This window comes from Bison bison, unplaced genomic scaffold (assembly GCF_000754665.1).
Source record: "Bison bison bison isolate TAMUID 2011002044 unplaced genomic scaffold, Bison_UMD1.0 scf7180017864215, whole genome shotgun sequence".
Classification (NCBI taxonomy): domain Eukaryota; kingdom Metazoa; phylum Chordata; class Mammalia; order Artiodactyla; family Bovidae; genus Bison; species Bison bison.
The window spans coordinates 3464779-3480628 of record NW_011494787.1 but is presented as its reverse complement, the minus strand read 5'-3'; the positions used below and the strand labels follow the sequence as shown (position 1 = coordinate 3480628).

General features: G+C 42.2%; 2 protein-coding genes across 2 annotated transcripts in view; one reads left to right on the top strand and one right to left on the bottom strand.

Annotated features, from left to right (window-relative positions):
- The window catches only part of WDR92 (WD repeat domain 92), a 29043-nt gene extending 24145 nt beyond the window's left edge, over window positions 1–4898 (bottom strand). The window contains exon 1 of the mRNA XM_010845333.1: window positions 4606–4898. Within this exon, the coding sequence (XP_010843635.1) occupies window positions 4606–4788 (183 nt within the window). The 5' untranslated portion in view covers window positions 4789–4898. The remainder of the gene's footprint in view (window positions 1–4605) is intronic.
- A 264-nt stretch (window positions 4899–5162) lies between these two features.
- On the top strand, window positions 5163–14811 carry PNO1 (partner of NOB1 homolog (S. cerevisiae)). Its single transcript, XM_010845332.1, has 7 exons — window positions 5163–5518; window positions 5743–5892; window positions 8053–8136; window positions 8324–8384; window positions 8624–8741; window positions 13117–13187; window positions 14075–14811. Exons 1-7 carry the CDS (start codon window positions 5312–5314, stop codon window positions 14140–14142), a joined length of 759 nt encoding a protein of 252 aa, XP_010843634.1. The 5' UTR covers window positions 5163–5311; the 3' UTR covers window positions 14143–14811.
- The last annotated feature ends 1039 nt before the right edge of the window (window positions 14812–15850 follow it).

Here is a 15850-nt window from a genome sequence, read left to right as displayed (position 1 = left end):
GGGGTGGGGTGGGGGTGTGGTTGGGGGTGGGACTGTGGAAGGCGCCCTCTACAGGCTGATGGAAGTTTCGCACAGGAGGGGAAAAGCTGGAGAGAGATGGATTTCAGCCTTCACTTGAACCCTTGGCCAGATACCTGTGTGCAGTTTAACAAACTACTCAATTGTATACGAAGACCCTGCCTTCATTCCCTATCTATCTGATTAGTAATAAGGAGGCACCAACAAAGACCCATTTTCTTCCTTCCTTTTTATCCTGCACCCAAGGACTCGAGCACAAGGCTTGAGGTAGTTCTACAAGGATAAAATCAAGTTTCCTAATATTTTATGTTTCCTAATTTTTTAACCAATAATTTAACTAGCACAATGATAGCTAGAAACTAACTTAGCTCTAGAAGAGGGAAAAAGAGGGAAAAGAAAGGAAAATGCATTTGGGAAGCTCTAAAGGTACCTATGTGGCTCCATGGTAAAGAACCCGCCTGCCAATGCAGGAGGCTTGGGTTTGATCCCTGGGTGAGGACGACCCCCTGGAGGAGGAAATGGCAATCCACTCCAGTATTCTTGCCTGGGAAACCCCATGGACAGAAGGAGCCTGGCAGGCTGCAGTTCATGGATTTGCAAAAGAATAAGACACAACTTAGTGACTGAACAATGAAGACAGACAACCCTACTACTCATTAGAATCATCTGTTGGAAGTTTAAAAAATACTAATGTCTGGGACTCAAACTAGTCTAGAGGCAAGAAAGAGTCCAAGTGCATCAGTTTCCAGGGGTGGAACCAAGGCATGAATATTTTACAACACGTACACCCAAGAACACACAACACAACAGTAACGATGCACATTCAGATGCTCCTGGTGCACAGTAAGAGCTGAGAATCACTGGGACTGTTCTTAGCCTATATTCTTTTCCACGGCATCATCACAGCCAAACACAATGTAAGCTCTCAAATCTGTGCATTTGTTTTACCCTCACTTTAGGCAGTAGGCTGTTTAGGAGGAAGGACTCATCTTTCAAGTATTTCTGGTCCTTCTTTATCATAGTACCTTGAAACGACAGGTTCTCAATGGAAAATTTATGGTAGAAAAAGAGAAGACTCAAAGGATACAGGTGAAAATATAAAAAGTGGATGACATCAATTTACTTCTTTTCCCTAACTATATTTTTGGTATATTCTATCATGAACATACATTACTTTAGTTAAAAAGCAAAATTATTCCAAGAAAAATGCTGCTAGAATCTTCCAAAACTCTAGAAGAGACAAAGAACACGATTTCTCTTTATAGAACAAGTGTATTCATGAAATGTACACAAGTCATAAAGCCCTACTAAAAATATGTCACAAAACTCAACTCTGGTTGAGTTTTGACTAGTATTTATTCCCAATAGTTCACCATATTCTTTCTCCAGTTTCAATGTTTCCTACGTGTTCAAACTCCTGGCCTCAATCAATTAGTGATTAATAAATCAATATTTAAATGTTCCAAGTTATATCCTTTTACAGACATAAATTCACTCATTCTTTTAACAAGTCATTGATTGAGTGGCTGCTCCTTTTATACCACACTAAAGAAAGAACTGTCCTTATTCTCTGGGAGTTTACAATCTAATTAGAGATACATGGGACAGAAGGATATATTTCTAGCACAGATAATAATGGTACTTATGTACCACAGGAAAGCAATAAAGAAAAGTTACTTTATGTGGGGATCAGGAATGAGATGTCAACAGTCAAATAATCTGAACTGGATCTTAGAATAGCAACAGGTGACTGGGGGCTAAGTGATGAAAAACGTAAGGAAAGGTAGGAAAGAACATGCCGTGTTTAGGAGCAGAGTGCCTGGCTAGCAAAGACAATCTGAACAAGAAAAGTAGCATTCATAGAATTTAAAACGGGATGAGGCCTTACAGACTTTCTAATCTAAGCTTTTCTAGAGAAAGTGTATGCATCCTTTGCCTATCAGTTGAGGCCCTAACTCCTCCAAGCAGATTCTCTCCATAGTTCTTGGTCCCTGGAGTTACAAACTTCCCTGTAGTCTATGACAATGCTAACATCTGAATATAACTGATTTTTTTTTTCTAGGGAACCCAAATAAAGGCATTTAAAAACTGGTAAACAGATATAAAAATGTTAATATCATTATTCTCCAATTCTTCCATTAGTGTAATCTTTACAAAACTTGTAAACCTAACCTTGCCACAAGCTGCTTAAAGCCCTTCACTGATGTCCCATTTTTCTTACAAAAACAGGCATAAATCTTTTAAATGATCTACAGCATTTGCAAGGCCTCCTCTCTGCTGTTTTGTTCCAAAAGGAGATAATCTCTCTCCCTCATTGCTGAGCTGCTTCCTCTTGTAAACCTCAACTCCTAATTTGACCTAGTTAGCTTTTACTCTGGAGAAGGCGATGGCACCCCACTCCAGTACTCTTGCCTGGAAACTCCCATGGACAGAGGAGCCTGGTAGGCTGCAGTACATGGGGTCGCTAAGAGTCCGACACGACTAAGTGACTTCACTTTCACTTTTCACTTTCACGAATTGGAGAAGGAAATGGCAACCTACTCCAGCATTCTTGCCTGGAGAATCCCAAGGTCGGAGGAGCCTGATAGGCTGCTGTCTACGGGGTCGCACAGAGTCGGACACGACTGAAGCAACTTAGCAGCAGCAGCAGCTTTTACTCAATGCAAATCTGGTTTTCTGGTTTTGTTTTTACTCTCATAGAACCATGTGCCTTTACATTAGAGAATTCATCTCAGTTTGTGTTTTATGTATTGTTAGTTTGATTATTTAATTGATTCTCTCTCCCACTAGAAAAAAAACTCCATAATAATCAGGGACATTGTCTGTCATTTACTAGCCGGAGAATACCAGGCAATCAATTGACACTTGTTGAAAGAGTAATTGTTTTGGATTGTCTCCTCCAATTACATAGCAGGCATCCTAGTGCCTGCTTTGGCTCTGCTTGTATGACCAAGTACTTTACTATCTTGTACCTATTAAAAGACTCTCCATAGACAAAGAACTAGTCTCAAAAATATACAAGCAACTCTTGCAGCTCAATTCCAGAAAAATAAACGACCCAATCAAAAAATGGGCCAAAGAACTCAACAGACATTTCTCCAAAGAAGACATACAGATGGCTAACAAACACATGAAAAAATGCTCAGCATCACTCAGTATCAGAGAAATGCAAATCAAAACCACAATGAGGTACCATTTCATGCCAGTCAGAATGGCTGCGATCCAAAAGTCTACTAGCAATAAATGCTGGAGAGGGTGTGGAGAAAAGGGAACCCTCTTACACTGTTGGTGGGAATGCGAACTAGTACAGCCACTATGGAGAACAGTGTGGAGATTCCTTAAAAAACTGGAAATAGAACTGCCTTGCTGCTGCTGCTAAGTTGCTTCAGTCATGTCCGACTCTGTGCGACCCCATAGACGGCAGCCCACCAGGCTCCCCCGTCCCTGGGATTCTCCAGGCAAGAACACTGGAGTGGGTTGCCATTTCCTTCTCCAATGCATGAAAGTGAAAAGTGAAAGTGACCCAGCAATCCCACTGCTGGGCATATGCACCAAGGAAAACCAGAATTGAAAGAGACACATGTACCCCAATGTTCATGGCAGCACTGTTTATAATAGACAGGACATGGAAGTAACCTAGATGTCCACCAGCAGACGAATGGATAAGAAAGCTGTGGTACATATACACAATGGAGTATTACTCAGCCATTAAAAAGAATACATTTGAATCAGTTCTGATGAGGTGGATGAAACTGGAGCCTATTATACAGAGTGAAGTAAGCCAGAAAGAAAAACACCAATACAGTATACTAACGCATATATATGGAATTTAGAAAGATGGTAACGATAACCCTGTATGCGAGACAGTAAAACAGACACAGACGTATAGAACAGTCTTTTGGACTCTGTGGGAGAGGGAGAGGGTGGGATGATTTGGGAGAATGGCACTGAAACATGTATAATATCAGATATGAAACGAATCACCAGTCCAGGTTCGATGCATGATACAGGATGCTGGGGCTGGTGCACTGGGATGACCCAGAGGGATGGTACGGGGAGGGAGGTGCGAGAGGGGTTCAGGATGGGGAACACGTATACACCCGTGGCGGATTCATGTTGATGTATGGCAAAACCAATACAATACTGTAAAGTAATTAGCCTCCAATTAAAATAAATAAATTTATATTAAAAATAAAATTCAAAAATAAAAAAATAAAAGACTCTCCACAAACACACGCGCACTGCACAGAAACGCCTCGAATTTAAATGTGAAGTCATAACGTCACCTCCAGGGACCTCGCACTGGACTGGGAGAGGGGTGGAGATGGCTGGAGGAAGGGACCAGCAAAGCACGAATGAATTAGCCCGATGAGAATTCAGGTCTCGAACCAAGGCGTTTTACGTCCGAATTATTCCTCAATCTGCGGTCAATTTCGCTATTCCCGCGCAGCTTCAGCAGCGCTTTGAGGGGACGCTGGACAAAGGTTCTGGCAAAAAGGAACGCACAACTCCCGCCCCCAAGATCCGCACTCCCCTCCAGCAGCAGTCCCAGATCTTGGAACTGGGAGGTCTCGAGCCGGCACCCACCTCCCGCAGCAGCTTTAGGTCCCCTTGCTGGATCTCGTACAGCTGAATGACGCCGGTGCCCCGTGCGAAGTTGCCCATGGTCACAAATTTGGCGCTGCAGGGCATCCACTTACAGTCAAACACCGTATAATTGAGGCTCTTCTGGATATGGGAGATGATCTGAGGCTTCTCGAAGGCCGACATGGTCCAGCCGAGAGATTTCGCCTCCGCCAAGCGGGACACAGCCGACTAACCCTGACGAAACTAACCTGGAAACCAGAGTCCAAACGTTACGGCTAGTTTGTCCCTCCCGCTTGCCGTAGGCGCCCCTAGAACCCTAACAAGTAGCTTTAGGTTTCTCAGATAATGCCGGATGCTCTAGTGCAGGCATACAAGAGTTTCCTTCCCCAACAACACAAACTTCTTTATGGATTTACCTATTGCCTTTCGTACAGATACAGATTATGTGTTATAAAGCGTGCTGACTGCGAGAGGTGGGGGCAGAAGGCGAACCTAAGAATCAGGCATATTTTAGGACAGCCCTTCTCCCTCACCAACAAACACGCACAAACTCCCGCTTTAGGTCCCCTGCATGGGACGTCTTAGGAAAGAGGGCGGAGCCCTGGGGCTGGTTGGCGGAGGTTGGGGCCTGAGAGGCGCGCCTGCGTGGTACAGCCTCGCACGTGTTGGAGCTGGAAGTTGAGGTTGGGGCTGGAGGTTCTGGAGAATGGAAAGCGTGATGGAGGCACAGAGCCCGTTGGCCGAGGACGGCTTCAGTCAGGTCACCCGCAAAGGTGGCCGGCGGGCGAAGAAACGGCAGGCCGAGCAGCCGTCCACGCAGGAGGAGGGAGGCGACGCGACCTGCATGGACACCGAGGAAGCCCGACCCGCTAAGAGGCCCGTCTTCCCGCCCCTCTCCGGGGACGGGTTCCTGGTACTGGCTGGGACCGAGGAACAGGAACGGGGCTGGGGCCAGAGACGGGTCGGGCCGGTGGCCTCTGGGTGATGTTGACGCTTTTTCTGGAGTGAAGCTCAGAGCGGCGACTCTCCTGGTGTTTAATCTGTCCAATTAAAGGACGCTTTTTGAGGATCAGTTGTTTTACAACTTCATCCTCATTCCTTTAGACAACTGCTGAGTTGTGTTTTCTTTTGTCATAGAGTGGGAAAGAAGAAACCAGGAAAATTCCAGTCCCAGCTAACAGATACACGCCACTAAAAGAGAACTGGCTGAAGATATTTACTCCTATTGTGGAGCATTTGGGACTTCAGATACGCTTTAACTTGAAATCGAGAAATGTTGAAATCAGAGTAAGGAGACTATTAACCACTTTAAAATATGCTGGGGTTTTTCTGTCCTAGGAAGAAAGAATAGACTTTCTAGGAATTCTTAGTGGGACTTACCTTGTTGAATGAGTTTCTTCCAGTTTGACCTGAAATTATACTAAAATACCAGCTGCGTCTCAGCACATTTTTAATAGTGTTCTGTGTTGATTGATTAAAGGGTTAATAAAGAGGTTATCGTAAACAGATGTATGTAAATGAGCAGCCGAAGTACTTGCTGCAGTACAGGTACTATATTTTAGTGTTACTTTTTAGGAAAAAACAAGTTTTGAGAGTAAGTGTAAATTATGTAAAAATATTTGTTTATTCATTGCATGATGTCAGTCTAGGAGGTGGACAATTAAAATTAATAGACTTTGGGGTTTTTTCCTGTGGGTTCCAATTTTGCATCAGAATCAGTGACCAAAATTAATTATCATTATCAGGGCTATTATAAGACTTATTTCTGTTGAGGGATTAGAATAATGGAGCAAAACAGAGGGGCACTGTTTTAAATAGTTGGCAGAGTTTAAAATACAGAACTTGACAGAATTTCTCTTTGTTCTCAGTTTCATTTAGGTTTTTTTGGTTTTCTGCCAGAACTTCTTGTCTGCTTATAAGTTTGCTTTTTTTATTCTCTTTAAATCTCATTTCGCTTCTCCATCCTTTTTGCCAGAGCCAGATTAATTTTCCCAGACCACACTGCTTTTATTGATATCTTGATATCTTCAGTATCTCTGAAAGATAAAAGTATTTGCCTTTGAATTAGGAGTCTCATTCTCAAGTCCTCTTACCATTGCTTTGAACATTTTCCTTGTCCCTCCTTAATGGATGGATTTGCTCTGTGAAGGCCTTCTCCCTACTTCCTTTTCCTTCCTACTTCAGTTTCATCATCTTTTAGAGTCTAGCTCAAGTTCTTTCTCCTTTACTGTCAGTCCATTTTTTCAGTCTAGTCTTCAGGGCTTAAACTTATGTTTTGCTGATTGATAAAAGGCTTAATAAAGAAGTTGTCAGAATCTCTTGATTATGTATTACAGCACCATCAGTTTGGACTCCTCTGACATTTGTTGATACTGCTCTGTGCCAGTGTGTGCCACATAGTGGTGCTTTGGCAGGCATTACATCATTTTGGTCTTGAGAACAGCCCTGTGAGGCAGATAACATACCCCATCTAATAGATGTGAGGAAACTGGCCAAGGAGTATCTTGGGCAAAGTCATCAGTGCTAGTAGGGACCTCTCAGGCTCTTCTGTTCCAATTTATTTTACAGATAAGAAAACTTAAGGCTTAGAGCATTCATGAGACTTGCCTGAGGTCACATATGGAATTGGGCCTGGAATCTATAGTTTTAAATGTGCTTTTACACAACCCTGCAAGGTTTCAAAGTTGTCAAATACGCACACAGTCTCCTCAACTCAACTGTGAGTCTGTGTGGGAGAGCAGAACTCATGGTTTTGGAATCAGATCCGTGTTCAGATTTTACGTTTTCATTTTGGTACTTGAGTTTCCTCTAATGTAAAAGTACTTATCTTGCTTAAATTTAGGTTGACATGAAGATCAGAGCTATAGTGTGTCAAGCACCTTTGCAGTGTCATGTCATTTACAGGGGTTGGCATTTCATGAAGAGCGCCTATTTCTGTGATTATCGAATAAAATCTTTGAGGGCAGGATCATTGCTTAAGCCGTTCTTGGTAGTTAGTACTAGAGTTGTTGCTTTGGGAAAGAAACATCAGCACAGGAATGGTGGTTGAAGTTGGGAGGTGAGACCTGGACTCCCAGGGAGATGGCACTGAAGAGGACCAGCTTGGATGGGAATGAACTGAGGACGGAGGTCCTTCAGAGTGGGAGTGAGTGGAGGGATCTCGCCAGTAGCTCCAGAGTCAGATCAGCCATGGAGTGCAGTTGGTCTTTTGACAGTGTTTGGGGGGAACTGCCCAGCCCTGGAGCTAGCCAAGTTTTGTTTTGAAAACTAAACACAGTACTTAGGTCACCAAAAACTGGGTCACAGAGAATATATTGGGAAGGGTGATGGTGAAGGAAATTGCAATAATGGGTAAGGTCAGTCCTAGTAGTTTGCTAGAATGTTGCCGTTTTCATTTCCAGCTATAATTTGTGCCTCTTACCCCACCTTTTTTTTTTTTTTAAACAGACTTGTAAAGAAACTAAAGATGTTAGCGCCCTGACAAAAGCAGCTGATTTTGTGAAAGCCTTCATTCTTGGGTTTCAGGTGGAGGTGAGTGATTTCATGATAGCTGAAATGGGGGCTCAGAAAACACTCCACATGAATGTTTTGATAGATTTGGGCATTTTTTTGTTTTTTGAGTGTTCTAGTTTTACAATTTATGAGTTAGCGTAACACTCACGCACTCACACAGGTACTTGAATGGAAGCACCTCATAGTATGTATTTCTGTATTGTAGGACGCACTTGCCCTTATTAGACTGGATGACCTCTTTCTAGAGTCTTTTGAAATTACAGATGGTGAGTGTATGGTGGTCTTTTTGTATGAACTCCTGGATGGTACTTTTGTACTGCTGACTTTGTATTCTGCATGACTCTCAGCTTTCCGGTAGCATCAGTTGAGCTGTATTCTTAGCAGCTTTTTAAAAAATGCATGTTTTGGGTCTTTTAGGAGGGAAATTTGGCTAATGATTAAACATCTGTGGAAGTGGGTAATGCTGCAATGGCTTCCTTCCTGAGGTCTTGCTTTTCTCATTTAGTTAAACCTTTAAAGGGAGACCACCTGTCCAGGGCAATAGGCAGAATTGCTGGCAAAGGAGGAAAAACCAAATTCACCATTGAGAACGTGACCCGGACGCGGATAGTTTTAGCTGACGTGTAAGTATGTGATCTTGAGAAAACTATTGTCATAATTTACATTTGGTCTTTTGCTAGTTTCAAGAAGTGATTAAGATTGTATTTATGCATGACGTTAACCCCTAAATCCTTGTGAGGATATGCTTTTGGCTGAACAGTTACCTACTCTGAGAGCAGATTTAGTTGAGAAAAATCTTTAGATGTTATAGCTTTTTTCTCAATTTGCAATGAAGGAAATGTTGAGAATCACTGTTAAATTACATGACAGGGGAATATTTAAATAGTATCACGGGAGCGTATTAAATCCGTAGAGGAGAGCAAGAAGTACACGTGTTCAATGCCATCATGAGTCTTTGCTTCAAAAAGAGAATAGTCTTATGGACTTGGGAGAGGGGAGGACAAGGTGAGATGTATGGAAAGAGTAACATGGAAACTTACATTACCATATGTAAAATAGATAGCCAATTTGCTGTATGGCTCAGGACACTCTAACAGGGGCTCTGTATCAACCTAGAGGGGTGGGATGGGGAGGGCGATGAGAGGGAGGTTCAAAAAGGAGGGGATATATGTATACCTATGGCTGATTGATGTTGAGGTTTGACAGAAAACAACAAAATTCTGTAAAGCAATTATCCTTCAATAAAAAAATAAAAACAAACGTATATATACACATGTGCATGCACGAACATATAAAGGCCTTTCATAAAGGGAAGATGAGTGTTGCACGTTGTTGGGAAAACTACAGAGCAGTTATATATGAACATCAATAAGATGATATGGGCTTAAAATAAGGGTGCAGGAAGTCAAGCTAGGATTACCCTTCTCTGCCTGCGGGTGAAGCCGCTCCGTTACCAGCTTGGGGTTACTGGCAGATGGCACAGAGATTATACAGTGCCGAGAAGTTGGGAAACGAAGCAGTTGACTGAGGAGGAGGGATCTGCCTGCTACTAAATCCAGAAATAATTTTATTTAAAGTCATCTCATCTTTGCTCTGAGCTGAGGGGCTCACTATTATTTTCAAATCTAAATTTTAGACTGTTTTTTATGCTTAAGTGGAAAACTGTTAATGCTGCATTGGTGGCCCTGTTTACCTAAAGGTAAGTGTGTTACAGTGTTGATCTTTCATGACTTGAGCCTGGAGATGGGGCTCCAGAGTCATGGGAAAAGCTCTCTTGAACTAGAAATTTCCCATACTTTGAAATATCATATACAGTCCTAATAGTTTTTTAATTTAGAAGTTTTAAAATGTAACTGATTTGCTGTAATTCTAATTATTGTTAGGACATTATATTAAGTTTATAATTTATAAAAGCTGCCCTTGTAACTTAGATGGTAAAGAATTTGCCTGCAATGCAGGAGACCTGGGTTTGCTTCCTGGGCCGGGAAGATGCCCTGGAAAAGGAAATGGCAACCCACTCCAGTATTCTCGCCCGGAGAATCCCATGGACAGGAGCCTGGCAGGCTAGTCCATGGGGTCGCAAGAGTAAGACACAACTTAGAGACTAAACCACCACCAAGTATTATTTCTAAGGCTTGGGTTAAAATCTCCTTGTCAAATTCATTTTTTAAATAGCTGTATTACAGTATGATTTTCATTCAGTTAAAGTCACCTGTTTTAGGCATGTAATTCAGTGAGATCCTGGCAAATAGTCTCTCTAGTCCTGTGACCCCTCCACACTCAGCTGTGTCACCCCAAAAGTTCCCTGTGCATCTTTGCGGCCCTTCCTGATTGCCAGGCAGTCACTCATCTTTCTGTCACTAGGGTTTTTGCCTTTTCTTAAAATTCACATAGGTAAAAATACACAGTATGTAGTCTTGAGTGCATGACTTCTTTTAGATAGCATGTGGTTTCAAGTTTCTCCAGTTTGTTGGTGGTTAGCAGTAGGTTTTTTCCAGTGCCAAGTACCAGCAAAGAGATACACCGTCCTGCACTTTTTACTGTAGGTAGGCTAGTTGGAAATCCATGTGTGCAGCAACTCATGTTAATTATGACATAGCCGTAAGATGGACTGCTATGCACCCGTAAATGTTCTTTTTGATGAGTTGCTGAAAACCTGGCAGAGTAGAATGTGAACACGATATAAAACTAACATCCATTTGTTTCAGAGACATTCAGTATATCGAATGGGAAAGAATGCTGCCTATGTCTGGAGACCTACATACATCCCATTCCAACTACTGAAGCTTTGGTTTTAGTAGCTAAACTACTCTCCCTGTATGTGCTTTTGCTTCTCTATGTCCTCATCTTTCGTGCCTGACTTTTACAGTTTTATCAAAGTTACATATACACATACTTAAACTGCCACTGTCTACTTCCATTTCCACCTCCTCTGAGGGAGGGAATTTCAAGTCTTCAGACTGAGATTTTCTAGCTAAGCTTTAAACATTATTTATCTCTATTTCCAAATATCTCTATGTACCAGCTTCATTTTTTCCCCTCAGATTCACTGTTGATTTTCTCCTGTGAAAGAGGAAGACTTGTGCTTTTTCATCCCCACCTCCATCTCCACCCTGCCAGCCTTTTAGCAGGCCAGTTTGCTTGCCTTGCCCTGTACTCTGTGGGTTTTGTTCAGTTCACGCTCAGTATTGTCTGAGTGTGAAACTGGTGCTGGAGTATTAACAGCTGAACCAGATAGTATCCTGTGTTTATCTGTCCTTTGCACCTTTGTTGTCACATGAAGAAATAATTCTGAATGTGTCTCTCTGCTTCCTCAGTGTTGCAGTGACTAGAAAGCTATACCTGTATCTCCTCTTGGTGGGCTCAGACATAGGAGACATTTTATAAGTCTCTGCTGGAGGTTTCTGTTCCCAAAGCACTGTCCCCTTCTCCCTGGCCCCCAGCTGCCGTCCTGGCTTTTCACCATTGCCCTTTGTGGCCTTCAGTGTTTGAGCCCCTCGGTTCTTGGATTCTTTGTCCCGCTTTGTTTTGGTGGCACAGATGGTCCTGGAGCTGGCTTAGCATAGGAAGGACATTGGTGAGACCTGGTTTTCAAGATGTCTTCCACTCTTGTAAATGATTTTCATTCAGAGCTGCTTCTAGTAACTTCATCTTCTAATCTTTATTCAGTTTTCTTAATACCCTGTCCTTGATTCATGAGTGAGTGAAAACTGCTTTTCTCATCTCACTAGTTTTGTTTTGCTTTTCTCCCTGCAGAAGTTTCTGTACCGCTTTCTTCGCCTGCTGGTCACGCCGCCTACTCTTTTGTATTAGATGCTTTCTTCGGGTTCTGATTCCTTATAGTGAGAGCGTCCTGTGTAAAAGTGGGACCATAAAGAGTAGACTAGAAACCCTGGGCTCGGGGCACTTGCAGGTGGGGGTGGGGGAGACTGGTGGACTGTTGGGCTTCACTTGGGTGATTACCAGGCTGTTCCTTTGGGAAGCCCTGATGTCAGTATCTTTAGTCTTTCCCATTGAGGCCAGTTTCCCCTGAGACGTATTCTCCAGTCCTTCTGCTGACAAATGTCTGGAAGCCAGTTGTCTTTCTCTGTGCGGACGTTCACATGACATTGCCTCCGTTCTGGTCATGGTCTTCCTACTTTTGCTGGTCGAGACCCCAAGTCTCTCACCTTCTCCAGTGAGCAGCTTACCACCTTAATTTTACTGGAGTAAAAGAAAGGGTAGTTGGATGGTTGCCTGTTGCCTAGAGTGGGGAAGAAAACCTGGGGATCGTCTTGAACTGACTTTAACTTGTTCTCTTGTTTTTAGCCTCAGTTTTACTAGTTTCAGAAATGTCTGAGCCTGTGGTGTGAAGAGGGTTCTGCTTTGGGAAAGGGTTCTTCCCCTGTAGATTTTGGCTTCAGTTTCCTAAGTTTACTGATATTTTGGAAGGTGAGCTCAAAAAAGTAAAATGCTATAATATCAGTCTAATTGGAGCCATTCAGCAAGGAATGCACGGTAAAAAGGATCTGGATAATCCTCAGTGATGAAGAAATTTAGATCATTTTTAGAAATATTTGCATTTGAAATCCAAATTATTTTAACTAAGTATAGTTAATGCATCTAATTTGCATCTAATCTTAGTTCTGCCAGTGTGTCATCTTGGTCCGGTGTTTTGATTTCTCCCAAACTTCTTTCTCATCTGTAATGTGGGAATAACTTCTAATAAAGCTTGTGTGAGTATTAAATGATAAGAACATGTATATAAAGCCCTAGTGTATGCATAGTACTGAATGGAGGGAAGCCATTGTTCACCAAGAATCTTGAAGAACTTAGGTTTTAATTCACTTAGCAAAAACCCTTCCTTTCAGAGTGGATAGTAGTATATTTACAGTGTTGGGCCATCACCACCACCTTTATGTAGGAATCCGTCTGTCATCTTTCCAGAATTTCTGGATCATGGGACTTAGTTAAGTAAATGCTTTTTGTGGCTAACTTGTCTCACTCTATCTCTTGCAGGAAAGTTCACATCCTTGGTTCTTTTCAAAATATCAAGATGGCAAGAACCGCCATTTGCAACCTCATTCTGGGTAACCACAGTCTCTTCCTCTGCTGTTTTCTCTAAAGGAATAGAGAATTTAGGAACTCAGATCACATTGCATATCACTTTAGGGCCCAGTTGATAAAGGTAGCAGGCAGAAACTCTTGGGGTTGGCAAGTGTTGGCCCAGAGAGGAAGCTGGAATATTTTCGCTTGGATTCCATCTGTGAGCCCAAGAGAAAGGGCTTATTGGATCATGTTGCTTACATCATGGCTGTGTCCCCTGAGGAGACGCACTGGGACTCCTTCCAGAGTAGCAGGGGGCAGTGTTTTAGGTTCAGCCAAAAGGGAGCTGCTGATTAGCATCAGCCGTTTTAATTACCCACTTGGTCCCATCTTCAGACCATAAAGTACTGTCACCTGTGGTCAGAGATGCAGGCTATAGCGCTTGTTGGGAAAACATGGAATTCGCTGTGGTGTCCAAGGCTGGGGCTTCCCAGGTGGAGCTAGTGGTAAAGAACCTGCCTTCCAGTGCAAGAGATATGAGATGCAGGTTCAGTCCCTGTGTTTGGAGGATCCCCTGGAGGAGGCCATGGTAGCCCACTCCAGTATCCTAGCCTGGAGAATCTCATGGACAGAGGAGCCTGGTGGGCTACAGTCCATGGAGTCACAGAGGCAGATACAACTGAAGTGACTTAGTACGCATGCCCAGGTCTGACTGGACCAGCTGCTTTTCGAAATACTTTGACAACCTGGTGTCTTTGGCACTTAGGATTTTAAAGTATTGGGAGAGTATTTATATGGTTTTCTTTATGGCTCTTTTGTTGATTTAAGGAGGATCCGGTGGGAAGAAGTCCTAGGCAGTGTTGCAGGCTATTGTCTGTCTAGCGTCTATACATATATTTGTGAAGATAAGTGTTTTTATTTTCTCCTGCAGGAAATCCTCCATCAAAGGTTTATGGCAATATTCGAGCTGTGGCTAGCAGAGCGGCAGACCGATTCTGATTTCACATCAAGGACTTTTAATCTTTGACCTCTATAGAGAAAAAGACTTTACTTCTACACGTGGTCACCGGACACTGTATGAAGAACTTTTCAGTCATGGGAACCATTTATTATTACTAGCACATTAAGTATAATTTATCATTGTTTCCATTTTAAATCACATGTAGCAGGTTTGCATAGTTCAAATCCTCTTATTTGGGGGGAAACCTCTTATTTTAAGCAATAGTTCTTTATTTTCTGAGTTTTTTATTTATAAATTTGTTTTCTAAATTTATAAACATTTCTTCTCTGTCAATTGTAATTAAAAGAATTATCTCAGAAAATCTGTCTGAATTATGACCCTTAATAGTGAGTGGTGTGTGAATATTTTAGACCCAGGTCATAAACAGCAGTTCGAATATACTCTGTGAAATAAGAAAGACTAATCTTCACCTATTTTTGCAGTTTTTAAAAATAAGTGTTCAATAAAAACAGTCAGACCTTACCAGTATTGGGTATATTTCTTCTAAGTAGTAAGGTGAAATGTAATAAAAGAATTTTTACCCCTAAGAAAACTATTATATTCTGCAAATGTAATAGATTGTTTTAACAAGCCTACATGTTCTTTGATTCATATTACGCATTTTTTTAATGAAAGGAACTCACTTCATTAAATTGTGACTGTGATGATAGTATTCTTTTGTATATTATCTCCACAACCCTTGACCAAAACTTTGAACTTTAATTAGAAAGTACATGTAAGAACTAGAACAAGTTATTAAGTATTGCTATTAAGAGTTCTATGTGTTACATATGCCACTGTCCCGAACTAGCCTGTACACTGCATTGGTATTAGACATACTTGGTATTACAGTGGAAATCCAGTGGGAAATGGCTGGAAATGTCCCAGCATTTTTTTTTAATCCTTTGGCAGCACAGCAGCATGGAGAGAGTATGTGTATGATACCATTTTACTCCTATCTTTTCGGAAAGTTGGAATTTGTTGGCACTTTGTTGGTCTGCACAGGCTTCAGCAGGTACTTGCCTACTCCCTGTGCCTTGTCTAAGAAATCAGATACAAAACTCTGACCACTGAGGGTGTACTTTTCTGAGGTATGGGTCCACAGTTTTCAGAGTGCTTGGACTGAAATGAACTATTGCTCGGTAACCATAAACATTTTATGTTTAATTTTTTTTTTAAAGCATACTTTTGACTGGAAAACACAGGTTCTCTGCTAAACTGAAGTTATCTTTCGGTGGTATTTGTATTTCCTCTTGAAAGTTTCTTACATAGTTAGAATTATCAGTAAGAGAGCAATGTATTTCTCTGGCTGTTGCTAAAATCTGGGATACTGTTGAGCCTCTCCCTGATCAAGCATCCCTGCTCAATAGGGAATTCGTACTTCTTGGGACTTTAAAGAGAAACAAAATGTTACAGGCGTGTGTGCTCAAAGTTGTGTTGGACTCTGACCCCGTGGACTATAGCCCACCAGATTCCTCTGTCCATGGAATTTTCCAGGCAAGAATACTGGTGCAGGTTGCTATTTCCTACTCCAAATTCAGTTCAGTTCAGTCGCTCAGTCGTGTCCAACTCTTGACGACCCCATGAACCACAGGCACGCCAGGCCTCCCTGTCCATCACCAACTCCCAGAGTCCACCCAAACCCATGTCCATTGAGTCAGTGATGCCATCCAACCATCTCATCCTCTGTTGTCCCCTTCTCCTCCT